The sequence below is a fragment of the Crocodylus siamensis genome, chromosome 3 (assembly GCF_052110815.1).
Source record: "Crocodylus siamensis isolate JL-2025a chromosome 3, ASM5211081v1, whole genome shotgun sequence".
NCBI lineage: Eukaryota > Metazoa > Chordata > Crocodylia > Crocodylidae > Crocodylus > Crocodylus siamensis.
This window is the reverse complement of record NC_143397.1, coordinates 158,133,196-158,161,126: the sequence shown is the minus strand read 5'-3', so window position 1 is coordinate 158,161,126 and position 27,931 is coordinate 158,133,196. Positions and strand designations below refer to the sequence as shown.

At 42.8% G+C, this 27,931-nt stretch overlaps 1 protein-coding gene across 1 annotated transcript in view; it reads right to left on the bottom strand.

Moving 5' to 3' along the window:
• CD226 (CD226 molecule) overlaps positions 1-27,931 on the bottom strand; it is a 57,422-nt gene that overhangs the window by 13,347 nt on the left and 16,144 nt on the right. The window contains exon 3 of the mRNA XM_090037299.1: positions 13,420-13,755. Within this exon, the coding sequence (XP_089893425.1) occupies positions 13,420-13,755 (336 nt within the window). The remainder of the gene's footprint in view (positions 1-13,419; positions 13,756-27,931) is intronic.

Here is a 27,931-nt window from a genome sequence, read left to right as displayed (position 1 = left end):
TGCCATTGGAAAGGTTCGGGTTGGCAGCGGGGGCGAGCTGAAGAAGGGAGGATGGGAGCACCATTCTTCTAGATGCATTCACTGTCTCAGCCTACCAGATACACTGATTAATTCAGCAGTGCCTTGCCTGGCTCATATGGCCAGAGAATCCCCTGCCATGGGCCACGGCAAAAAATCCTGGCATGGGGGGGATCCTTCATAGTTGGCAGCCAGGGTGGATGCCCCTATCACCCTGTCCTAATTACACTCCTGCACACAGGGCATGTCTGCTTACCTCGTGGTAGGGAACATCACTATGAAAGTGCGCCCCACTCGCTCTTGCCTACTCTACATCACTGTATGGTGAAATGATGTCACTCAGTTACTTTCTGAACATTACCATGAGTTAACCAGAGACTAAGACTGTGGTAGGGTGAGCCCTGGCAATCAACCACAAAGCAAACACGTCAATTTTTCAGTCACTTCAAAGAGTACAACAGTAGTTTTCAAACTCAATTTGTGGACCCCTAAAAATTCTGAATGGAGGTACAGACCCCTTTGAATTGTAAGTACAAGTATTCACGTATTATTGATTGATCATAGTCATCCTTTGCAGACCCCTTAGACATAATCTCTGGACCCCCAGGGGTCCATAGACCACAGGTTGAAAACCACTGGAATATAAGCAATGGAGTAGGTGGGCTTCATTACGACAGATCTTCCTAGCACTGTTGTAGATGAGGTAGACACACCCAAAGTGACAATCCCTGCTTTAAGGAACTTAGAATCATTGAAAAATTTGGATTGGAAGGGAACTCATGAGGTCATCTAGCACAACTCCCTGCTCAAAGCAGGACCACCCCCAACTAATCATCCCAGCCAGGTCTTTGTCTAGCCAGGTCTTAACAACTTCCAAGGATGGAGATCCTACCACCTCCATGGGTAACTTGTTCCAGTGCTTCCCCACTCTCCTGGTGAGAAAGTTCTTCCTAATATCTAACCTAAATTTCCCTTGCTGCATCTTGAGACCATTGCTCCTTGTTCTGTCATCTGCAACTGCTGAGAACAGTCTAGCTCCATTCTTTTTGGAAACACCTGTCAAGTAGTTCAAGGTTGCAATCAAATCCCCTCAATCTTCTTTTCTTCAAACTAAATAAGCCCAGTTCTCTCAGCCTCTCCTGATAAGTCATGTGCCCCAGGCACCTAATCATGTTCATTCCCTTAAACTTATAGTATAAATAGACAAAAAGCAGACTAGGAGGTATGACTGGGAGGGATTAGAAAGAGAATGGTGTGGAGGGCTGGGGGGACAAAGAAAACTACTACTAGTAATAATAATAATAATAATATAAGTCTATTTTCGCATGGATTAGCTAAATGCATGATTCATAGGAATAATAAGCTAATCAGTATCAGTAATGACAGTAATCACAACTTGCCACCTGCTCAGCCATTACCAGATGGCTGCGTTATCTCGACATCAGGGCAGAGGTGAACCCTAAGGAGGAATATGAAGGAAGCTAAAGTAGCATTTTACTTACTTCCCTGAACAGCAGTTGAAATTGTTTTCTCTAACTTCTCTTCAACACTAATGTTCATAAGGGAACATTCAAAACTCATGGTCATGCAGCACAGACTGATTGCATAAGAATTCCCAGACTGAATTTCAATATTATTTTACTGAAAATTTTAAAAACCCTCAAAAGTTTGTATGGTTAAAGGGAGGTGGGATGGTGCAGAGTGCTGAGAGGTTTTAGGAAACATTTGTATTGTAAGAACACACACAAGGCTCATGGCTTTGTGTGTTGAATGTGATTTTACTTGTCATACTAATGAGAAAGGTACCACAGCCTAGTTTTGAAAAAAATGTGTCTGATGCATCTAATGTGTCTGATACGTTGTAAGGGTGTTTTTTTTTAAGTATATAATGAGTAGTTGCAGAAACAAAAGCAACCAAAAACAAAAAATTCCCTGTAAACTGCATATGTAAATGTTTTAGCTGTTTTGCTAAAACTGATCATTTGAATACTATTAGAGTGTTGCAATTGAATTGGGTACAGGTAAAAAACAGAGTAGGGTCAAAACGTCTAAGCTGAGTCCGTCTAACAAGGTGGATTCAAACACAAAATGGACTCTGAAACGCTCAAACCCATGGGAACTTCAGCTCCAGTGTTATCAGCCAGGATCACCTCTGACCAACATGAATTTGGATGCCGGAATTACCATCTGTCCAGTCAAATTTAGATTAAAAAAAGCTGAAGATTTAGCTATAGAAACAGCAATGTCTCACAGCCCTTTTGACTTTCCTCATTTGAAGTGAATGATGCCCTCCTGCTGTTTTTGTTTGCTTAACTATACTAAGCCCTCCTGTAACAACTAACCTTAACATTTAAGATTTCACAGAAAGAATGTCTACAAGTGAGAGTCTTGTCACTTTTCTCTTTAAGTCTAGTCCTCTCATCAAAGAAGATAGGCCTATGGGAAATTATTAAGTCTGTTATAAAGATTGGGCCAATTTCCCTCTAGTGTTTTCTGCACCACTCCTTTCTCCCTCCCCTCAAAAAAAATCTTCATTGTATTGATGTTTTCTTTGGCAAATTTCATGGGTGAAGGCTTTCAACCTTCCGAGGTTTTGAGGAGGGAACAGGCCAAACAGTTGCAGTGCATTGGGGCCTAACAAGAGATTTGAACTCCACTATACAGAGCTTGATTTAGCTTGTTACATGCTTTGCTGAAATGGTGTCTATAGTATGCTAAGTACATGCTACAGGAACAGCTCTGTACATGAAGGAAGGAAAGAAAGAATATTAATGCATGCAGAAAGTTGTTTTGTTAACTCGTAAGTTTTTACAGACAAACATGCACATCAGCACATACACACACACACCCCTTAATATGTAGCATAACTCTCTGAATGAATTAGTCTCTAACGCTAGCTACAGAAATTACATGTAAACTGGTGTAAGTGATTGAAATAAAATCTGTAACACAACAGAACTTCGGTGCACATAAATCTCTTTCAAAATGGTCAAAAGCAGTTTCAGATAAACCTGGAGGGATGTAGTATCAGAATTAACTAATTTAGGTTAAATCAATTTATTGAACTTCTGTCCCAGATCCCCTCCAGATTCAAGTTAACTCACAGTCCCCCAGCTTGGGGGACTGGCCCTCCAAGTTGGGGAGGTGGCTTTGCACCTCCCCAACAAGCCACCCTCACAGGGTGGGCAGGCTACCCTTGGCCCAAGCCATCTGCTCCTGCCGAGCAGGAAGGTGTGCTCTGATACTACCCAGCTTCTGGCCTGAGCCACTGCAGACATGTAGCTACATTTTCAGAATCAAAAGTGAATGCCTGTTCACTTGCTTATTGGTTCAATTTATACAGTGTAGACTAACTTGCAAAGATTGAATCAATTCAGCCTCTGACTATTTGTCTGTCTGTACTTAGCCTCAGGTGCCACCTTGCCTTTCCTTCTGCCTGAGATTCTTAAGAGAAGGATGGGAGGTAATTTCTCATAGTTCCTACCTCTATTCTCTTATCCTCCTCCAAGAAACTTGCCTGTTTTTCTTTCCTTTCGCATGCTACAGACAGAAGTCTCCTAGTATTACTTCCAGCAAAGAGCCACAGGATAGGCTTCACTGATCAGACAACAATCCTCCTTGTCCCCCTTCAGTTCAAAGTTGGCTTTATTCCACCCATCCCAATTGTTACTATGATAATCTCCTGATTCCACTTCTTCTCTCCCTGCCACTGCTTCCAGTGAGGATTTAGCAGCAGGAAAAGTTGGGCTATTGGGCATGCTGTGGGGGGAGGGAAGAGTTGTAATCCTAAGTGAGTACAGTGACACAGGAGGGACTGGTTGTGCCCAGCTGCCATGACACAATCCATTTTCTTCTCAATCTTCCCCTCCAAAACAACCTGGAGTCCTGACAACTTAAAATACCTCAGGGACAGCCAGAAGCAAAGGCTTTAAAAGGATCTCTTAGATGGCTGGTAGCTTAGAAAGATTGTTCTTGCTATTGATAGCTAAAGGAAATGTGACTCCTTTCATCAAGGGACAGAGCTGCTACGCTGGGACGTGATAGTTTCTGATTCAAGTATTGTGCATACTGCATCTGGAATCCCCATTATATACAATACAATCTATTCAAATATTTTAAATGACTACACTCATGAATACAAAGGAATTACACACACACACACACACACACACACATTACACGTAACAAACTGAAATGATTTTTTTTCTCTAATCCTAGTTCATATCAAATAACTTAGTAAGAGTAATGTTAACAGTGTCATTAGTACTACTTCCCAGGTTGCAATATCATTTGTCTACTCAAGTTTGCAAAACTAATTTCTCTAAATTGTATCATACATGCTTTATTAACAAAGGGAAGAAGCTCAATACTTTCCTCTCTTTTTTACTTCTAGAATTATGGACTTAATAGAACTATAGGTTATTGAACTGGATTTTTTTTGTGGCTTACAATTTATTAAAGTTGTCAATTATTTCTGTTATAAAATCTTCATTGCTGATGATAGCATAAATAGGAAGAAGCAGACCAGGAGGCATTAGATAGAGAATTGGGTGGAGGGCTGGGAGGGGAACACAGAAGAAGACGAAGATGAGGAAGAAAACGAAGAGGAAGAAGACGACTCTGAAGCCGTATAAACAGTTTGACTCACGAACTAAGAGTTAAAGCTGCTGTGCTGCCAGTTCTAAAAACATTTTACTTAAAAATCACTAAGAGAACATAAACTTGTAAGGTGGAGAATGTTATTTCTAGTAATATGGAAATCACTGCACAAATAAATATAGATTCCCATTTGTTTTTCTTTGAGGCACTTCGCAAAGTTCAGCCCCCTTTTCTACTTACTGACTCTTCTTCCAGTAGTGCTTTGAAGGTTGCTTCTTTAACTGTTTCCATATCCAGGGACAGATTCAGGAGGGTTTCAGTTGCACCCTCTTTTGATTGCTGCGCCACCCAAGCTTTAAAATCAACTGCTCAGGAGAGACAGTGACATTTCTATTCAGGCAGTGCTGAGGCGATCAATTAACTTGCTGGTTCGTTGTAATCTACCTGATCCCTGCTAACCTCGGTTCATTCCACTGGTATTAACAACTCTCTTTTTTAATGGTCTTGGTGATTCATCAATCAATTTATCCCTTCTTCTGCAATTTTGCTATTTCACAGTTCTGGTAATATCTATCTTCTATTTCACAGTCCTGCAGACTGTTTTTAGCTCTTGGTAAAACCTTACCCTGGTGTGGCAGAGCTCTCAGGTGCCCTGCGACTGAGAACAGAAACGGCTCAGGAGAGACCCCTAGTGGCAGAAAGGGGGAAGCTCAGCTGCCAGTCACTAGGACTGCACAGGTGCTGGTTGCCCTAGCAATCAGGGAAACCTAGAGACAGGAAGGGGTGGAGCTTAGCCCTTCTTAAGCCCAGGCAGAAGGCCAGGAGAGCAGTTTCCCTCCGGCGCCAAGGGAGGAGGAACTCAGCCAGTACAAAGGGGAGAACTCTGACGGTGGGAACATCCCCTGGTTCCTGCTGGGGGGTTGATGTGCTCTCTCTTTCTGGTAGGGATGGATTCTTATTTTGACCAGGACAGTCAAGCTTTTATGTTGTAGCCCGGGGGCTTTGTGTTCTTGTGTTTATTGTTTTACTGGAGGACCGGGTGAGGCTATTAGGGGTTGGAGGAGGCCTCATAGGGACTCCACAGTAGCGTGGGTGTTCCTGGTGCTGGAGAGAGCGCAGCATTGTTGGGGTGTGTAGGCCCCAGCCCTGACTGCAGGGGGCAGTGAGGAGCCCCAGAGCTGGCACTGGCGAGAAGTCCCGGAACGGGCAGTGCAGGACAAGCTAGTAGGCACTGGTAGGGGCGCAGGCTGTGAGATGAGCTAGAGGGTGACGGCAAGGGTGCAGGCTGAGGGACAAGCCAGAGAGCGGCCGCATGGTGCAGAGAGAGGAAGACAGACCCAAACAATACCAGATACATCTGTGAGGCTTGAGCTGCGGTGTAAGGGGAGGAAAGGAGCTGCAGATAGTGCCTGAGGCACCGAGACAGAAAATAGGCAGCCTCCCACTTGATTAAGATCTTCCAATCAAGCAGATAACAACAAGGTGTGGCAGGAAGAAGGCGGGTGGTTGGCCCTTGATCGGTGTTGCAGGACCACTAATAGACGGTCCTGAAGAGGCACAACTGTCACACCCGGGTATGGTAGTATTAATTCAGGTGAATGTTAACTCATGTGTGAAAATGACTGACAATGAACTGGCAAGATGCTCAAGAAAACTAAATATTGCTTTACAAATCTGAATAAGAGATGCACATTTTAACTACAATGACTATATAAATAAATAAATATTTTATTTTGATGATTTATGCCCAGTTCATTGGGTCTTTTAAACTTTTAATCTAGCAAATCAATGCATATTTTAAAGTTATATTTGTTTTTGCTTTGATTTTAAACAGACTAATATAGCGCTAGACCCTTATATTAACAAGGTTTCTACTAGTTTCTCTAACTGGAGAAAAATATGAGTTGCCTTATATGTGATGTTGCACCACACCACCTGCATCCTCCTTTTCAAAATCGTAGGTCTGTCCATGCCCACAGTCACTTTTTAAAACAAGATGTCTGATTACAGCCTATATCAAAGAAAATCCTTTGTTGGCATTTTAAACTAATATGGTTTAAAGTCCTGAACCAGTATTCCTACAGATGAAACTTGGTCCTGCAAAATTATATTCAGTTGCCAGATCACTGAGTGCATCTACAAATGACTATTTTACTGTGCATTAAAGTGCCACATAAAAAAGTGTGACATTACTCTAATGCACAGTAAAATAGTCTACTGTACACTAAGCGTCACCAAAAAGCATGCAAATATGCTACTGTGCATTAGCACAGCCTAATGTGCATTAATTTAGTACCTCACATTGGAGGTACTAAATTTAATTCACATTAGAAAAGGCACATTAATGCATGTGTAGATGTGTCCCCTGTAAGGCACATCCAAAAAAAAAAGAATACTCTGAAGCCCACTAACCACAACTAATGTGACTCATTTAAATATGGGACAGACATTAAACTAGTTTGTGTGTAAGTGATCAGAAACTGGTTTAAACCTGTAACAGAATATATGTTCAGTGTACACAAACCAGTCTGAAAATGGCTGAAACTGGTTTGAGATAAACCTGGTTAAAGTAGTATCAGACTAAACTGAATTGGGTCAAACCAGTTTATGCAACGTCTTTCCAAAACCCCTTGCTGGTTTAAGATAAACTAGAGTCCCCCAGCATCCCGGCATGCTGCCTGGGCTGGGCAGGACTCTCTGGTCCAAAGCAGGGATGCCCCTCCCCGCCACTCACTAACTGCGGCTGCAGAGACTGAGGGTTGTTTCCCACCTCCCCTCACAACTCCCTGATAAGTAGGAATTCCCCTCTCCCCTCTGCCTTGCTGAGGAGGTATCTGTGTATTAGCTAGCAGACCACATGCTGGCTATAGTCCTGATGAATCAACAGGTAAAATCAATAGACAGAATCAACAAGTAGCTGGTAATATCTCTCTATCGTTTTCTTAATTGGGTGATAAACACTGTTAATTCCCTGCTGAGCTAATCACAGCTCCTGCAGGAGCTTGGCCATGCCCAGATCAACTCCATGCTATAGCAGGAAGGGCTGCTCTAGCTCCCCCAGGCTTCTAGCCTGAGACACTCTAGGCATGTGCCTGCATTTCTGTGATGTCTGTCCAGTTACAAAGCCTAGCCAGGCTAGACTAACCTGCAGAGACTGAATCAACTCAGGCTCAGGCTTTTTTACTGTCTGTCCCTAGCCTTGATGATGATGATAATGGTTATGCAGGCTTCTCTGAGGACAAATTCAACCTACTCTACTCCTTCCCAGCTCAACTCCATTATTGTAGACAACAATCTGCCTATTGGTTCCCATCTTGTAAGCTTTTTGTAAGTATTTGTAAGTACAGTAAGTCATTCATATATTCTGTAAAGCACCTAATACAATTGGGATTCCAAGCATTACACAAATCAATCACTAAATAACAGTCACTAAATCATTTTCTTGACGGGACTTATGACCTTATTTTTACTCATGTTGAAAAATGTCCATTTTAATGACATAGGCAGACAAGGTTCTTTGGGTGAATCTAATATCTTTTATTAGACCAACTAAATAGTTGAAGAACAATATTTAAGCAAGCTTTCAGATTCAAAACCCTTTGTCAGGAAGTTTCAGCAGTTGGTGCATGCTCTTCCTGGATGGAATGAAAAGTAAAGAAGCCAGAGGCTGGGCTGGTATCTGGTATGCATACAAGACGGGCAGTCAGTGAAAATGTAGATTGAGGAGTCATCTTAATGACAAACATACATAAATACTGAAAGATTTCTTGAAACATGCATACATATATATACTTCCTTACTGCTCTTGTCCACTTCCTTTTTTTTGCCCGTATCTCTTTTGTGATATTTCTGTTTTCAGAAAAAAAAGTGCATTTAGAAAAATGTAAGCTCTGTTTTTCTAGGGTACATCTATAATCTGCATATATAGTTTCAAGTATCAAACCTGTTAATTCATCCTATATCCATTTCTCTGCCTTTGTGTTATACCCTTCAGTCATATTCAAAATTCTCAGACTTCTCTCCTACAATATCTTACCATGTTCTCAAACCCAGTCTCTTCAACACACTGCTTTAAATCTCCCTCAAGTCCCCTCAGTAAAATCACTTCTCTGTCACTCTTGATAATTCTATTGTCCAATCTCCAACACTCAAAAACTCAGACTCTTCACTCTGCTTATCCTAATACCCAGTTTCACTACAGAACCTCTTGATTTTTTAAATCACTCCAAGATCGGGAAGAAATGGTAAGGGTTTGATAGTGATTCCATGCTAGGTATTACTTGGCTCAAGCACCTCAAATGAAAGCCAAGCTAAATATGGTAACTGAACAGATATGAAAAGGAAAAAAACACAAAGTAATATACCACTTTCTGTTACCATTTACAATGGCTCATTTTTCTTGGCATATTCAAAACACAGATGTTAAGCCAGGCCAGAGGAACTTGGTTTGAGCTGGGTGGAGGATTTCATTGGCTTCCCACATCTAACAGAATGTTGACATAGATGTGACCCTGGGTCTTTCTCTCCTTCCCAGGTAATATTTTACCTTACACACTCAGGGAATTAGTTTATTGCATGCTACATAGCACTTTTGAACAATGAAAATGAATGACTCAATAAAAAGTCTCCCGTAGCTGTTATAAATGTTGCAGGATTTTGCCTGCTATATTGTAATGGGAGTTTTTGAGAGTGAAAGAATTCAGAGCTCTCTAAATTACATGGTGATGTAGCACTGTCCAGAGTCACTCAAGTTTTCCCCACTATTGGACAACGGTTATTGAACTAGAAATCAAATATATGGCGACATTGTAAAATCTTCCAGGAATATACAGGATTTTATAACAACAAAAGGTTAATAATCAATTCTAGTTTGAAAAGAGGAGCCTTGACAGATGGAAATACCTCTTTTTAGGTATTTGGGGTTCTGTTTCTTTTATTTGTTTCCTGTAAGTCCTGCTCACAAATCAAGGGGAATTTTTTAAAAACTTAATCAGACTGATATCTTTTTTATTATTTTTTGTAGTGGAAAGTTTCTAAAATCATAAGTCAGAAGAAATCCAAGTTTGTTTTCTTTTCTCCTTTTTCATACCTTCCCTCATGAAGTATTGTATTTTCCTGAATCCCAGATTATTTTGAATTTAAAATACCCCCCAATTATATTCCATACATGAAAAAAAATACATGTATTATAGTTTTCCATGTATAGACTCTAATTAGTGGAAGGTCATCTTAAATTTGTCCCCCTCCATTGCTGTGTTGGGGAAAGCAATGATGATGGATGAGGGGCCAAACTCCTGCCCCTTGTCTCCCTATGCCTGCCCTCCTGCTGCCTGCCACCTGCCCCTCTGTGTTTGTGCCTGCCCCGTGCTCTCCACCCCTTGTCCCTCATGCTTATGCCCTCCCCCACTCCATGCTTCCCCACCTCCTACCCCCTGTAATTTGTCCCCTCACCCATTGCCCCCCACCCTTGTTCCTCCTTGCAGGCTGCCTCCCTCACACCCTGCCCCTCCATGCCCTGCCACCTGGCTCCTTTTGCCTGCTGCCCCCATTCCCTGTGCCCCTCTTACATTCTGCTACAGGTCTGCACCTCTGGGACAGCCAGCAGCAGTGTGAGTCTGGACCAGCCCCAGAGGCAACTTCTGCCTGGGTCATGACTGCAGGGACCAGAGCAGAAGGTATAGAGGTAGTTAAAAGGAGGGGAGAAGGAAGTGGTGGGGGGGCGGGTAGGCTGCAAGGGGAGCAGGAAGTGGAGGAGGCAGGGAGCGGGGGGGGGCAGACACAGACACGGGTGGCAAGGAGTAGGGGGAAAGCTGTAGGTTCCCCCCGGTCTCCCCCATACTCCCCCTAGCCACATGTCCCATACCTCATCACACAAGATATTCCAGCTGGGGAAGACAGCAGCTGAGTTCTGGCTTAATCCCTAAGTCCAGGGCCAAAGCTGGAGCTCAGCTGCAGCCTTCCAGAGGCCCATACTCAAATCCAAGACAAGGCTTTTATTCTCCATGCTGATTGGGGGGAAAAAAAACCCTTGTCTTGGATTTGAGTAAATATGGTAGTAGACTCCTAAGCTTAGGATATCACTGTGAAATAACTAATTCTTCCCAGCTAATTTCCCGGTGTCTCTACTACCAATAACCACCTCCTCAATTAAACATTCTGCAAAGCCTCAGACCTTGTGCCATATATCTACCACTATCACTGAAGGAAACTTGTTTAGTGCTAGAACGTATGCCAAACCTCCAGGATACTCATTTGTGACAAAGAAAAAACAGTATCTTATAAGGTACAGAACACTTGAACCTACAGGCAGAAGGGAAAATTTGTATGGTACAAGATAAATTATAGCTTTAAAACAAATCCAGTAGGAAGCCTTAGCTCATCCAAACCATATTTAAAGTAGAAATCAAAACTGCAGGAGAATTGCTTAGAATGGACCATTAAGAGATCTATGAGGTGTCAGGATGAATGGAAAATACAATAAAAAGCAAGTTAGTTTATATACACACAGGAGAATATCAAACTTTTCAGAATGGCTGGTTTTCCCCTCAGGAAGGAAGAGACTATTGAAAACCATCAGTGAGAAATAGTTCCTTATTCCCTCATGTACCGTTTGGAAGTTCATATGCGTCTTTATAGCAAGCTTTCTTACTGATGCAGTTAACAACCTGCGCTCTGTTCCTCTGAGCTAGAAATCCAGCTAGTTTTCTGAGCATGCAAGAACTACATAAAAATTGGCTAGACCTTTAAAAAAAAAAGAGAAATTTATATTTTGAATTTCTACTCTGCTAGGTACTAGCTATATGCTGAAGCTGTGAGACAAGACCTTAAACCAGAGGTCTCCAGAGATACAAAGCACTTCACATGCTGCCTGGGTAACTCAGTACTTTAATAATGGAACATGGAACATTTTCTCTTAGACTGCCAGGAAGAAGCCAGATCCGGCTGACAGCACAAAGAAATCTACTGGTGGCCCAAATGAAAAATATCAGGTAGTGATATTGTGGTGGTGACCATGTCCCAAAATGACCATCACAGCTGGTACAGAAGCCAAAGGACCAAACTCCCTTTTGAGCCTGAGAGGTATCCTGTAATGATCAGAGCCAGGTCACAGTGGCCAGGAAGTATATTACATTCCATAATATTTCTCGCTGTGCTTTGACTGTTCCTAGAATGATGAGAGGGCTTTATCACTGAAATTAGGAAGTGCTGCCAGTTTGGCACATTTCATTTAAAATTAAAGGCATTGGCTTATATCCACTCAATCAGCCTTTTGGTAAGATAAATGAGCACATAAGGAAATGTCATAGGCAAGAAGCATTCAAATGGCAAGAAAAAGACAGGTTATTCAAAGTCATTTACTAGTTTTAGACAAGCTAGATCAGGTTTAGAGTGGATACAATTTATATAGGTGATTAAAAATAGACTTTTTAGTCTGAAAATAAGCAAGGTACACTTGGTAACCATAATAGATAGAGCTCATATTACTCTTAATGATGATGACACAAGGCATACTTCTGTATTTTCTAGACTTATTTAGCAAGCTTTTGAAGTTCATGCAGGCTAAAAATACAGGCTCACATTCAGAATCTTGACTCTTCAGCCTTGAAATACAGTTCTTGCTGAATGGCCCATCTCCAAATTAAGCAAGCACTTCTTTCAAATGTTTTTCAAAACTAAGTTAGAAGTCCTATTCCATAATTTGCTGGCCACCTGTTCCACAATGAGCTGGCTTTTAAGACCTTAGGTCTCAGTAAATTTAAGATTAGTCTCTATTTCAAATATGAAACATCCAGTCAATAATGAATATTTGATTAGGTGGTTTGATATGCTTTTTCTATGTCTTATCATTCATATCCTAATTGTATTTCAAAATTTAAAATTTCAAATAACATTAATTTAAATTAATTATCTTGAGTATTTGACTTTGATGGGGGAGGTTCCCAGAACCTTCCTTTATTCCCAGAACACCTCTGAAGGTCAACCTCCATCCCCACTTTTACACTTTCCCTTAGACAGCTCTGAGTCTCATTGAGAGAGCAAACCAGTTCAGAGTTCGCTCAGGGTTGTAGAAATCCTAGCCATTAGGGCTGTGTTATTTGTCACATTCTGCTTGTTTCAAAGTAGTACAGGAGAAATCCACTTGATGGTTGCAAGTGTTCACGTGTGGATTAAATCATTAACATCTCATACAATATGTGTGGCCATTACATTTAGGTTGACCTAACTAGGGTCTGGTTGTTCTAAGTGATGATCAGCGTAGACACCTGAGGAAGTTAAATCAGGCAAAAAGTGGCTGGCCTGATCTAAATTAGCTCACTTGAGGTGGTGAACTAAGTTAGATAGGTAACAGGTTGGCTCAATCCATTGAACGTCTGCACATGTCCAGAGCACAACCCTGTGGCCACCTACTTCAACTGTGCTCTTCCTCACCCCCTGACCAAACTATTTTTAGTCCCCTTACCATACGCCCCATCCCCGAACAAACAACTCCCAGTCCCCTCCCACACCACCCCCACTGACCTGCCAGCCTCTCCCCAATCGTGCCAAACCTCTACCGGACCTGCCAACCCCCTGCAGACCTTCCAGCCCTGTTGATCCCACCCCATCCCCCACCTGAGTTACTTAGATTGGCTCTTGGTGTGGCTCTTGGCATCTGTGAGCATATGCAAAAGACACTTGTAATCTACTATCACACTGCTCATTTTAAGCCACATGATCATAGATTGAGTGGAACAGACATCTGCACATACCCATAAAGTTCCCATTTGTAAAAACCATTTGCTGCTTTGCTTCCTCACTTACCACTCATGACATTAAAACTCATCACATCCATTTTGTTTCCTCCAGTAGCTACACAGCGGTAAGTCCCAGAGTCAGAAGCTGTAAAGTTTTTAATGATAAGCGTGTTGTTCACATGAGGAGTGCAGTCTATCAATGTACGCTGCTGGAAATCTGAACCAAAGGTTTTCTCTCCTGACCAGGAACAAAGGACAATGGTATCTATCCGATCTCTTTGAATCCTTTCCCACTTAACTTGCTGAACCGGACCTCCAAGGTTATAAAGACACATTAAGAGGAGATTTCCCCCTAGTCCAGTAACCACAGGATGAGGCTGTGGCATAGATGCATCAAAAACATCTGTAAAGAAGATAAAAAAGATTACTTATAATTGAGAAGTTTAATAGCCACAATCATTTCCAAGAAGTTGCACTGTCCACTGGTGAAATAAATTAAATGGTTTACAGGAAAAGGGTGTCAAGAGGCATCTTTTAAAAACGTAACACAGGACTGAGCAACTTCTTAGCAGCTGGGGGCCACACACCATGGGGACAACACCAGTAGGAATCATGACTCCCTCCCCCCACCAGCTCAGCTGCAAGCTCCTCCAGCACCATGTAGGTAGGTGATCCCCACATTGCTGCATTGCATGGATGGGCAAGAGCCCCCTACCCTGGGCTGTGGGCTCCCCTGGCACTACAGGCTGCAATGCACTGAGCCACTCTGCCCTGCCCCACACCCTGGGGAGAGAAGGGAGCGAAGGCCTGGAGACTCGGGCTGCGACAGTACTCAGAGTGATGAGAAAAACCCAGGGGAAAGCCCTAACCCCTCATGGGCAGCATGGCCCACAGGCCCTCAAACTGGACAGCCCTAATTTAACATACTGAAAGAGAAAATGCAAATACATATACAAACATACACAACACTTGATCTTACCATGGTGCTGTGAGCTGGGTGAGGTTTTGTGTGCTACCCACTTCCTCATACTGCAACAAAACCTAAAAAACCCAGCAACTTTATAGTTAAGGTCAAGGTGGCTCTTGGCTTCTAAAACTGTTTTCAGTACAGTAGTAATTTTATAAGATTAATAAAAAACTGACTATTTTGACCTCTTGGCACATTTGCTACAAAACCTCATTCCCCTATGAATTTCCAGGTCTTCATTCATAAGTTGTATCACAGAGCCTGCCTTTACTAACAAAAATTCTCCTGACCACAACTCTAACAAGCCAAAACAAAAATCAAAGATCCCCCTGATACCACCCACTCAAGAAAACCTGAAAAATAGCTAGAGAATTGATTGTGCAATGGAAACAGAAGTACAAAGTTAATGTGGCAATGTTGCTTTACTCAGAATTTCCAGAACTGTCACTTAAAATTTCACAGTAGACATGCATAAATGCTGTTATCTTTTAGGTATGATAAGTATTAAGATAGGAAGAAAATGAAAACAATATCAAAATGCATTAAAAACAAAAAAGAAGGCAGCATTGAAATTCCTTGTAGTACATAGCAAATTGAGCATGTCATCACAAATATTTCTAAGCACACCAGTGACAGTTTATTTTGAACTTCTTTTACATTTTCCCGTTATTTCCTTAATAGATCTCTACTTTATTCTGCAGCACATTGTACTCTTTGTAGTCACTTACGTAGCCATGAACTGTTACCACTTGGGCGCATCTATATGTCACTGTACAACAACATTGCTACGGCACTGTGCTTTAGTACTTCCTTTTTGAAGTACTAAAGCATGGTGCAGCATGAGTGGTTACCATGCCATGCACATGGTGCATGGGTAGATTTTGCCACTACATCGCTGTAGCAATGGGCTTTACCTGGGGAGTGTGCCGCTATGGCAATATAGCTGGCAATCGCATGTAGACGCGTGATCACTACATCGCTGTAGCGCACCATATGCTGACATATCACGTCACGACGTTGCTGTAGGGTAACATGTAGATGTGCCCTTATGTTTTAAGCCTACAGTATATAGGTACAAATGATAATACACGGAACAAACCAATGGAGAATCAGAACAACCTATTTGTAATGAAATATTTCAAACACACAGAACAAAACTACTCCACTTTTAGAGCCTTTGTTTTAGATTGATTCTCCTTATCTTGATGTAGGCACCAGCATAACTCTTTCATCCTCCTCCTCCATTTTAACTACTCCCTTTATTAAGCAGCAGTAAATATTCTCTTGCTTTCAACCCCCTTGTGTGGAAGGATCTCTAATAGTTATAGGGAAAATGTGCAAACATATAGATTCTTCAGAGGGATTTAACTAAGTACATGACTGGGTTATTGTTCCATCTGATGCAAACAGACTTGGGAATTCAAATGTAAAGAAAGTGAGCATCTTGCCCAAAGCTGTGCTTAATGATGCAAGGAACAAAAGCGATTTTTGTATTGTGTTGGTACTTGCAGTTTTTTTGTGTGTTAATGCTGGAGTTTTTTCAGTCACAGACCTAGCAGATTTTTGATTACCTCATAATTTGCAGTCATATTCATATCCAGTGCTCCATAGGGGCCAGGGAAAGGGAGACGGGGATAAAGGAAACATCTCTGTTTTTATATTTTTTTTAGAGGAAGTCTCCAACCATTCTCTTTGGTAAGGTAGCTCTGAAAAAGGAAATGGATATAAACTAACACAAACCAGAGGTTTGAAAGGGACAAGGAACCAAGTTCAAATTCTACTGCAGGAAGCTGACTGGAGCAGAAGATCTTGCAACACCCATCCTTTCATACCACACACAATGAATTAATTATATAACTGCCATCAGTCATGGTTAGCGTGCATCTTAAAGAATCATCTTACTAAAATCCTCAGGCCATATCATACAGCAGTTGGGTGATTATGGCAGACACAAACTAATAACATTTTTTTTTTCTTTTTTGAGAGATGGAAGCAAAATTTGTGGGATTAAGTTGATAGGAGGGATGTGAATCCCAAATGCGGTAGCTTTTAAAAGTAATTTCTAGCATGTCCTATCAGTTCATGGGTATTACATTTTATAAATCAATTCCATTTGGAGGAAACGAGGAAGTGACTAGCTTCAATGAATATGGTAACTCAGAAGCCAAACTGGAATTACAACTCTGGCCTACATCCAGCCTCATCTGTCCTTTGGCTAGCCTAGGCCACCTGTGTGAGATCCCAGGGACTCTGTATATCAAAGTTTTGTGTTGTACTGTGATGGCACAGCCTGGCATCTGGCTCCCATTCAGACAGCAGGGGTAGGGACAGAAGTTACACATAAACCAGTTTAAGTGATAGAAACTGCCCACCTCCAAAAGGGCAGGAGTGGATGGGGGGGGGGGGGGAGGGGGACACACATCTCCTTGGCCTGGCCCTGCCCCTTCCAGTCAGGGTTTGCCTGGTGCAGAGGGAAAGTGAGGGGCTTCTTTTTTTTTCCACCTCCTGGCAGCTTAGAGCCAAGCTAGGATCACTGTTCCTTCCCCAGCTGTCTGCCTCTGAGCAAACAGAGGAGGAGGGGGCAGGGGCAGGGGCAGGGGCTGGGGTGATCCCAGCCTGGCTCAAGCCATGGGGAGATGAGAAGCCCCCCCAGTGGGTCCTTCTCCCCCATGCCAGGCAGACTCCAGCTGGTGCTAGACTGGCAGCAGGGGTGCGATTACCCCCCACCCCGCTTCCCCCTGCTCAGAGGCAGACAGGTGGGGAAGAAGCAGGGATGAATCAATGAGTTGGAAGGGACCTAGACAGATCAAGTCCGACCCCCTGCCATGGGCAGGAAGGAGCACTGGGGGTGGCAGGGGTCATAAGACCCCAGCCAGGTGCCTATCCAGTCTCCTCCTGAAGATTTCCAGGAAAGGTGAGAGCACCACTTCTCTGGGAAGCCTATTCCAGGCTCTGGCCACCCTTACCGTGAAGTAGTTCTCCCTAATATCTAACCTAAACCTACCCTCCCTCAGCTTGTGGCCATTGCTTCTGGTGACTCCAAGGGGGGCCCTGGTGAACAGGCTTTCCCCAAGTCCCTGCTGGTGGCCCCTGATAAAGTTGTAGGCAGCCACAAGATCCCCCTTCAGTCTCCTCTTGCGGAGACTGAAGAGATTCAGGTCCCTCAGCCTCTCCTCATAGGGCTGGCCACCCAGGCCCTCAACCATACGAGTGGCCTCCTCTGGACCCTCTCCATGTTGTCCACATCCTTCCTGAAGTGCAGCGCCCAGAACTGGATGCAGTACTCCAGCTGCGGCCTGACCAGCGCCACATAGAGGGGGAGCAAGACCTATCTGGACCTGTTAGTGATGTCTCTGTTGATGCATGACAGGGTGCAGATGACTCTGCCTATTGCTTCGTCGCATTGGAGACTCATATTCATCCTGGAGTCAATCCTGACTCCAAGATCCCTCTCTGCCTCTGTGCTGCCGAGAGGGTCAGGCCCTAACCTATATCCATAATGCTGGTTCCCTCTTCCCAGGTGCAGCAACCTGCGCTTGTCCTTGTTGAACCGCATCCTGTTCAGATCCGCCCACTTCTGTAACCTATCCAGGTCTGCCTGGATGCAGTCCCTGCCTGCTGGTGTATTCACTGATGGGACAACTTCAGCCTGGCTTTAGCTGCAGAGAGGTGTAAAGCCCCCTGGTGGGAGCTTGCTTTTTCCTCTCCTGCTGAGCAGACCCCAGTGAGGGGGGCAGTGCTGCGTGGGAGGCTGGGGGATGTGTTCCCACCCCTCTGCCCCCCTGCCACTCAGAGGTGGATGGTTGGCGAAGGGGTGGGGCTGGGGCGATATCAGCCAAGCTCTGAATTGGGAGGGACAGAGAGAGTGAAGAGACTCCTGCGGGGGCTTTCCTCCACACCCCACAGACCTCAGGCCGGGTACCACTAAGCTGGGTTGAGCAGCCTTAGTCAGCCTGGCCATGAGGGGCAGTGCACATGGGCACCCCCAAGCTCCTTGCCTGGGCCAGTGCACACTTCTTCCTGTCTTGCCCATCCAAACACTGAACTTTTCACTTTATTATCAGTTCAATCTGTACATCTTAGAAAAACCTGTGAAGTTTGAATCTATTTTACCTCAGGCTTTTTGAACCTCTGGACCTAGTCCAGGAGTTCACTTATTCTGCTTCCTTGTAAACCTCAGCACCTGTAGATTCAAGACTCTAACAATAAGCCGTCTCCTCCCATATGCCATTTTGAGTAGTTTCAGAAAGGTCTTTTCCAAATCATTATTAACTGAACATCTTACATTATACTTTCACACCAGGAATTTTTTTTTTTTTTTAATTGATGCATACACAAATTACCCAAGCCACAACAGACACCCAGTGATTTTTTCTGTTCAGTCATCTGCTTTGCTTTTACAATTTTTAATTCTTAATTCTTTTCTCAAACTTCAGACTTATGTTACATTTCAAAGCTCACAAATGCAACCATACAAATTAACAACCATATGGAAAGAAAAATTAAATGTAAAAGTTTGTATGTAACTGATTTAAAAAATATATGGACAACTTATCAATCAGCCATTGTCACAGAATTAAAAAGTTTACTACCAAGTGACCAAATATTCAATCGTTATGTTTATGTGTAGGATGAATTTGCAAAAAACAACGTCCCAAAATTAAGGATTTAAATTTCATATAGGTATAGACTAACTCCACTTTTTAATCTTTGAAATGTAACTGTATTCTTATACTGTTAACATATCCATACCTGAATACAGTTGATTTCTATAAAATTGCCTTTTTCATTATGTTATTATATCAGGGCTATCAAACAATTACAAAATTTGATCCCAATTAGATTCATGATTAAAAAAATCAGTCGCAATTAATTGCAATTTTAATCACACAGCTAAAAACTCCAAATTATGCAAAATTATGCAAGTACTTTGCATGGTTGGGGGGTGGGGATGGGATTTATGAAGGTGTGGAAGGGGGTTTTGTGTGTGTGTGTGGGGGGGGGCTTGGAGCCTGGGGAGGGGGAACCCCCATGCCCTGGCAGGATGCCCAATCTAAGCAGGGTCTCCGCAGAGCTTCCCCAGGCACTGTGTGCCCCACTCCTTTCTGGGTGGGGGTGGGATTCCCACAGAACCACCTCCTGCAGCCCTGGGCCCATACCACGCCTCACATCTGATCTCACCCCAGCACTGCCAGAGTCCAAGCCATGCCCAGTTCCACCACAGCACTGGACAGAGCTGCTGCTCTCCTCTCTGCACTTGCCAGCCCCTGCCAGGACCTGCACAGAGCTGCCAGGAGCCTGGGTGGCACAGGGAGAAGCGGGGCAGATCTGCCTGGCTCAGTGGCAGCGGTGGTGTTGGGCATCACTTGGGCATCCAGTGGTGCTGGGCTGAGGAAGTACATGTGGCATGGTTTGGGCCAGGTACTACAGGAGATGGCTCCATGGGAATCTTGCCCCTGCCCACCAGCAGTGGCTGCCTCTGCAGGTGTGCAGGTTGCAGGGCCACCATTGCCACCAGTCCCTGGAGGCCTAAACTGGGGATGCATGGGGAGCCACAGGGCTGGAGGCATCTTGTGCCAGAGCTCCCAGGCAGTCCTGACTCATCCCAAGCCCAAGCCATGGGACCTAAGGGTGCCACACAGCTCTGCCACAGCCCAGCACTACCTTTCTAAAATCTCTGGCATTACTCTGGCTGCTTGAGGCCTTGGCTTGGAGATGAACATGGGTGTGCCCCCACTTCCCCGCTGCATATTACTAATATTATTTCCTTATTTACCTGGCACCTCCTGTTTCCAGTAGCTAATATTGAAAAACTGAAAAATGATGGTTTGCTGAAATGCCAGTATTCATGATTTCAATGGATTTTTTATTTTTAAAACGTCAATAAAATAAATTGCTAAAAAAACTCATGCTTTAACATTCTTTAAAAAATAGGAGTGAAAAAAATATGTTGTTGTGAAATTTAATTTATAGGAAGCAGGTGTAGGTTGTAGCTGTGTTGGTCTAAGGACATAGGCAGACAAGGTTTTTGGGTGGATTGGATATCTTTTATAGCACTTTATAGGAAACACATTTAAAAACTAAAGATTCAAAATTAAAAACAAAATGTTTCAAAATTGCTTAAATATTCTGTATTTATATGATGCTTCTTTAATAGTTTATGAATTCTCTTGAAATTTCAACGTTTTGCCTTGTACAACCTACCCAGATTTATTAACTTTCTCATTCTTTGATGTCTGATAAGCTCAGTTATATGATATTTCTTTACTAGCAGGTGTTTCAGATTTGTGGAATTTTTGCAGCTAGTTTTTCATTCGTTTTTAAAATCACTATATATGACATTTTTACTACTGCTCCTGACAAATCTCACTACTAGTAGATTAACAGTCTTGCAAGTTTAGTATTGGTTCCTAAGTATAACTTATACAATATAAATTTTACATGCTGTTATCTGTATAAAATATTTATATAGAAAAAAAACCAATTCTAGTAAACTTGTATATTGATCCTGACAATATGAAACAGGCATAGCTCACTGAAGTGAAAGAATTGCTTCAAAATAGTCTATTCTCCTGGCTTGGCACCTACCTGTATGTATTTTGAATCATTTCTTTTTTGGATGAGTTTAGATTTTGTTCTTAATGACACTAGAAATATCACATCTAATTTTGGACACAATGTGATCTAACAACCAAATATTCTCATTTGGTACCCTGTAGACTGTTCCTAATTCTAGCATTTATGTTTCAATTATCCTTTTTGTGAGATGATGATAATGATATTCACCTTTGAAAAGTACTTGAAATTTTGAGATGAAAAATGTTAACTATGACCATTGCTATCTCCTCCAAATGTATTCCCATGATCTGCTGCTACTAGGCAGGTGTATATGAAATATACAAAGTGAGCCAAGGCAAAAGTGAACACATTTTCTTTGGCAGCAGTAACACGAGATCTGCAGTAAGAGTTGCTGTTGATGTGCTTGCACTCCTCACAGGTAGCTAGCAGAGACATTAAATCAGACGATAATCTGCTCAGAAAATAATTTGTACATATTTGCTTGTGTTTTCCAAATTCCTGAAGCAAATAAAAACTGTTTAGCTATCTTTACTTCAGCATGTTTGCCTAAAGACAAATACAGATTGATCAGAGGTTCCAACTGATTAAGTAGTACACATTTCTTGATCCAAACATTGTTTCCTTTCCATGACCCACAGAAGTAGGATAAAATGCAGCTGCAAACGAGCTTCAAAATCTCATGCAGAGAAGACTTTCCATGAGGTTTCCATCAATGTACATTTTCACACAGAATGAGTGCTTCTAAAAGCACCATACGTATCCCCTCCAAAAGCAACAGAGTTGCAATGCTCTCAAATTTTGCTCAGTCACTGGAATCAGACTCAAACTAAATCTTTTTGTGCATGGAAACTAGGTCTGTTAAGTCCTAAAAGATTTTATGAAATGAAACAAGGAAATCATATGTATAGTTGCTAAATAAATGCACAATTAATTGCTAGTAAAAGTCCATGACTTAGCGTTCTAATTAAACAATTATGCAACTCCACAAACCTAAAATCAGTAACCAGCAGTAGCCCAGTGTCTGTGAAAAGCTCATAAAGAAAATGTATGTTGCATAAAAACATGAAATAGAAGCCTTTCTATTTTATCATTAAAATATTTCCTTGATGATGATAAAGGAGGAGGTTATGGGTTCTCTGGCTGTGTGTCTTTATCAAGCTGCCAACTCTATTTTGGATGTGTAGGCCTTTACCCTCTTGGTTGTCCCTTTACCTACAGGTTAAAGGGACGCAGACTGAATAAGAGAACATAATAAAAAGGAGATGGACTTTTCTTCAAATATATATCTCCAAAATAAGTTAGATCCAACCAAGAGAAACAGAATATTCAAGACCTTAGTCCTGAAAAGATTGACGAGGGAGTCACCAGAGGGAGACTGAGAAATAATAAAAGGACAAAAGCTGAAACATTTGCTCTTAGTCATTTTTACCAGTGAAACTAAAGAAAAGCTGCCTGTGCCAGGAGACTACTGAGACAGGAAGGAATGCTGCTTCCCTGAAGTCAGACAAACCTCCAAAGAAATGGCGAGCTAGAGAAGAGCACCATATTCAGTATGCTTATTTTTTTTCTAATGACCTGCATTCTTTTGTGCTTTGACCTTAAGTTAAAGCACAAGTAAAGAGCCATGTTTTATTCAGAAATTCTGTGCACAGAGTTTGTGCACAGAGTTTCTGTATGTCTTTTTGCTTACGCTTATCCATGGCTTATGAAGAGTTTAACTGTAAATCAAAAGACTCCAATCTTCCATTCAGAGAATTTAAGAACCTTAAAAATAAGTAACATTTTAACATAGGGATGGGCAATTATTTGGGCCTGAGGGCCAATAGGGAGTTTTGATGAGCTATTTTGGGTGGGGTCAGCATTCTGCAGGGCTGGCAGAGCGGGTGGGAGGCAGCCAGGAGCTGGAGCCTCACACACTAAGGCAACTGCTGCCTGGCTGAAGCTGCCCCACTTGGAGTGGTTCAGCAAGGGCAGGAGGAGGAGCACAGCTAAAGGCATGGGAGACTGGTGCCACCTTAGTCAGGGGGAGGCACATGCCCCCCCAGTGACCAGTCAGTGACTGGGGGAAGCCCTCCCATAGATAATCTCACTGACCGGCACCCTGGTGCACCCCCTATGCATCACCACTGGCTAAAGCCAAGATGAACAGAACAGCTGTGCCTGGCCAGCACATGCAGCTTCCAGCAGGGCCCACCTGGCAGGGGAAGCACCATGACCACGTAGGCGGGCTCCCCAGGGCAGGTGATTGTCTCTGATATGTCCTCCATCGGAGGTCTATATTGAGCAGATTCTTTTTGGTGTTGGGTGGTGGAACCGGAGCTTGCTCCATCCACTCCATGCATTGACCTGGTAATTGCAGTGCTTCCAGGACCGGTGCAAAAAAACAGAAAAAAAAAATGTTCTTAATGCTGCCGCAGCTTGCTGGGTGATGTTCTGCTCCCCTTGCCTCCAGCAGTGGCTCTTCCTCCTGCTTTTGCCCTGCTATGCTGCTCTGGGCAGGTGGGGAGGGGGGAGCTTTATCCAGATAGTTCCTGATGGAGGTGAGAGGAGCAGAGCAGCACCAGGAGCAGCCCACTAGAAGCTGCTTGTGCTAGTCAGGGCCCAGACCAAAGCATGGCGTGGGCTGCCCCAGTAGGAGCAGGTGGGGCTTAGCCCCATATGGATGGCCAAATGGGCAACAGGACAGATCCTGTCAGTTGGTGGGCTGTATTTTGCCCACCCCTGTTTTAACACGGAAACCATCTCAAAATTGCATGTAATGCTTCTCATTCTATATTTATCTCCTATTAGGGTTCATTGTGTAGAGCAAACATGAAATGTGCTGCAGTTCGTACATGAAATGCACCCTGGTTCTGTCCTATGGAAACTAAAACTATTGTCATAATTTTAACTGTTCTGAAGCTATCGCTGTACAGTTTAAGTTCCTCTGTAATTGCCTTCTGTAATGATCTCCAAATTTCATCGTCTCAAAATTTCATCCATAGATTTCACAGACATTAGGGCTGGAAGGGACCTTGAAAATCATCAAGTCCAGCCCCCTGCCCCAGGGACAGGATGTCTGCTAGGGTCAAAGGACCCCAGCAAGATAAGCATCCAAGCCTTTCTTGAATAAGTTCAGAGTAGGTGCCTGCACCACCTCTGGAGGGAGTATATTCCAAGTCTTGGGGGCTTGGACAGTAAAGAATTTTTTTCTTATGTCCAGCCTAAAATGGTCTCGTAGGAGTTTATGACCATTGGTCCAATCCATCACATTATTTCTTACAGGAAAAAAAAGACAAAGTTATAATATTTTTAGCTCTGGTTCTATCCACTGTGGTTGTATCTACACAAGCCATTTACTGCGCAGTATGCTAATTAGCTGCACAGTAAATAGTGTGTATCTACATGTGCTCCCCAATTAGGTTGGAAATATACTAATTAATTTAGCAGCAGGATAGTACTTGTATTTGAGAGTACTATCCTGCTGCAGAGTTAATTAGTAAAAACTTCTGCAGCAACATACGTGTAGATGCTGTCCCAGCTGGCAGGGGCATGAGGGTGCTTCAGTGCAGGGGCTGTCTACTGGCTAGCCCCACACCCAAGCACTCTTGTGCTCGAGCCAGCCCCTCCACAGTACATTGAGCTGGGATGGAGAAGCAGCCCTGGGCTGGCAGGCTGACCCTCCATGCCCTTTGCCAGCTGGGGCTACTCCAATCTGGCTCAACATGCTGTGGTCCTGGGCATATATGCAAATGACATGCCTGGAACAATAAACTCTGGAGCAGTAAGCACTGGTGTTTATTACTTTGCGTTAATATGAATGTGTAGATGTGCCCTGTATGATGGAAATAAGGTGGATATAAGCAGTTTAACGCAAAGTGAATTATGATTGCTTCAGTGATATAACACTGTGGCATAATATTTTGCAAAATAAAAGGTTTTCTTGATCTATGAGAGGCACAAAGTACATTATATATATATATATATATATATATATATATATATTGCCAGTAGCCTTACATTAAATGACTGATATGCCTGGAACAAATTTTGTGTCACATGTAATCTCATTTTCTTTCTTCAAATGCCTCTTTCAACCTGTTCCTCAATGAGGATGCATAAATTTGCTCCTATTTAAACACCAAGCTATTAGACTAACCAATCTTACTGCTCCTTTTCTCTTGTCTAATTGTGTTCTGCCTCAAGTCTCATCTAACCAGACAACCAGGACTAGACAACCTTTCCCAATGAAATGTTGTTATTCAGTAGATAAATGGATGATATTAGGAATTAATTTTCCCTCAAGATATATTGGGCCTTGGCAAGGTGGTTAATTGTGACTATATCCAGTCAAGATGCACCAGACACTTGTCTAAGAAATGATCACAAGGCAAAACAAAAAAACCCAAACACAACCCCACCTCAGAAAAACCATGGAATATGACAACCCTGCTCCTCAAATGGAAAAACTCCACCATCATAAGTTATTGGATACTTTCCATGTGGCAGCAACTCATGCAGCCCCCTTTAATGCCCTTTATATTATCCTTTAATTTAAATAGCTATATTATTTCCTTGATACTCACTCTAAAATACCTGCATCTTTTCACAGGCTTCATTCAACTAAATCCAACAATCCATTTATTTAATTATCAATTAATTTAACAATCCTTTAAACTCCTCTCATGAGATACATTCTTCATTCCCCTACATAGTGAACCTTCTTGGAGCAAGTGCATATATCCTTGATATACCAGGCTAGGCTATGCGCCTATTTTTCTTTGTCTGTTCTTCCTGAACAAATTGTACGTTTTGTATCAATATTACAGCTACATGAATTTTTCCCACAAAGTGTCTATTATATTGCTTAATAACAACAATTATAAGATTTAGAAAACAAGGTATGTTAGGAAAGGTTGAAGGACTTAGCACTTGTTAGGATGACTAAGGCAGGGGCGAGAAGGCAAGAACCAGATAATAATCTTTCCTTATGTACCCAATGACCCAAAACTGTTCAATATCATCCTCAACTATGAGGATGATATTGAGGATGAGATCAGCCCCCAAATATCCTTGCCCCTTGCATATTTTCTAGACCAGTGGTCTCCAAACGTTTTTGATCGTGCACCCCTATCAGTAAAAAATTTTTGAGCATGTGTAGAAATTTACTAACAAAATCATAAATAATAGTGTAGCAGGCTCAGTGCTTCAAGGACAGGCTGATAAGACACAGGCCTCGTAGCCTTGAAGTCTGAAGCAGAGATACAGCCCCCCCCCCCCCCCCATTAGTTAACACGCAGCCAAAAACCAGTTTTGAAACAATTAAGAGTTTTCCCACACTGACCTAACATCTTGTTTTCCTTCACAGTGGAAAATTCCCACCTGCACGCGCATCTTGTCTGTAAACTATAAATTGTCTCTAACAGTTTTATTCGGGGCCTCTGAGTTCGCTCAGGGTGCCCAGCATGCTGAATAAATTTTGAGACAGACAGCGACTCTATGTCTTTGGGAACAGCTCCGCAAGGGGTCACGAACTCCTCAACGCACCCACCCCCAATATATGTATATTTATAGAAATATAAATATAAATAGAAGTTTTAGTATTTTCTTCCTGCACCCCAATGGATTGTCTTGCACACACCCTTAGGTGCACACACCCCACTCTGGAGACCACTGGTCTAGACCAGCGATTGTGAACCAGGGGTACAGGTATCCCCATGGGTACATGGGAAAGCTGTAGGGGGTACATGCAGGTGGGCAGAGATGGAGCACTGCCACCCACCACCCTGCACCGCTGCCTCCTAGGAGCAGGGCTGGGTAGGGACCAGGGCAGTGGCACCCTTCTGCAGGGCACACAGGCACTGCATGGCTGGTCGGACATGAGGGGGGAGCTGGGGGAAGCTTGCATGCAGTAGCAGTTGCCGCCGCCGTCCACCACACCGCACCAGCACTCTGCATTTGGCCACACACCAACCTCCACCCCCAACTCTGTGTCTGGCCACCAGGGGTACACTTATTAAAAAGGTTGAAAACCCCTGATCTAAATTATCACAGCTGTAACATCACTCCAATACAACAAAGTGGTTATCGGTTGTTGATAACATGAAAAGAAAATCAGCTTACTTTGTACCAAGAGAGATTTAGGTTAGACATTAAGAAAAACACATTAACCACAAGGATAGTTAAGCACTAAAACAGAAAATGCTTGGTGGCGGGGGTGGGGGGTGGAAGTCTTCTTCAGTGGAAGCTTTTAAGAATAGGTGAGACCTGGAAGGGATAGTAAAAGTATTTTGATCCTGCCTCAGAGCAGAGGATTGAACTGGATGGTGTCATGATATCGCTTCCAACCATACTTTTCTATGATTTCATGACTCCTTCCAAACTGATTCTGTCTTTCTCCACCAGCAGCGAAGAAGACAAATGACCTTTCAGAGAAAGGTCCCCCGCATCTCCTTAACTGAAAGAAATGGAAATGGTGTTTCCAACTGAAAGATGCAGCCTTTAACAAACAAATCTCCATACCAGAGATCTTGGGAGGAGCAGTCCCAAAAGGTTTGGAACCTTTTCCTTTCCAGTTAAGTACTGACATTATGTTTGACACTATCTAAAATGCAAAGACAGTCTGAGCCCTGCAGAGTTCCAAGTCTAAGAGATGAGGACCCTTAAAGTTTAGCACTTACTTCCATCTATAAGGTGCTGATCATCTTTATAGACTTACGAGTTTCATTCTGAGTTGAGAGACAGGTATTTTGAAAGAAAAAAGCCTATTTGAGGTGAATAAGGGCATGAAAGGTTCTGCTGTAGGCAGGCAAAAGAACATTAATATAAGAAGTGTCATGGTGCATAATCATACCAGTTAAGAACATAACAATAGCTCTGTCTATGCTATCGAAAAGCAGAGCTGATCACTCTACTTAAAATGTGATAATACCTAATGGTACATCTGGCATTGAAACACTCTATTAATACACATCCTTTCATATGCAGTATTGCTAGGGAAACACATCCCCCAAGGCAAATGGCCCATTGTCATTGATTGATTGAAGTACAAATT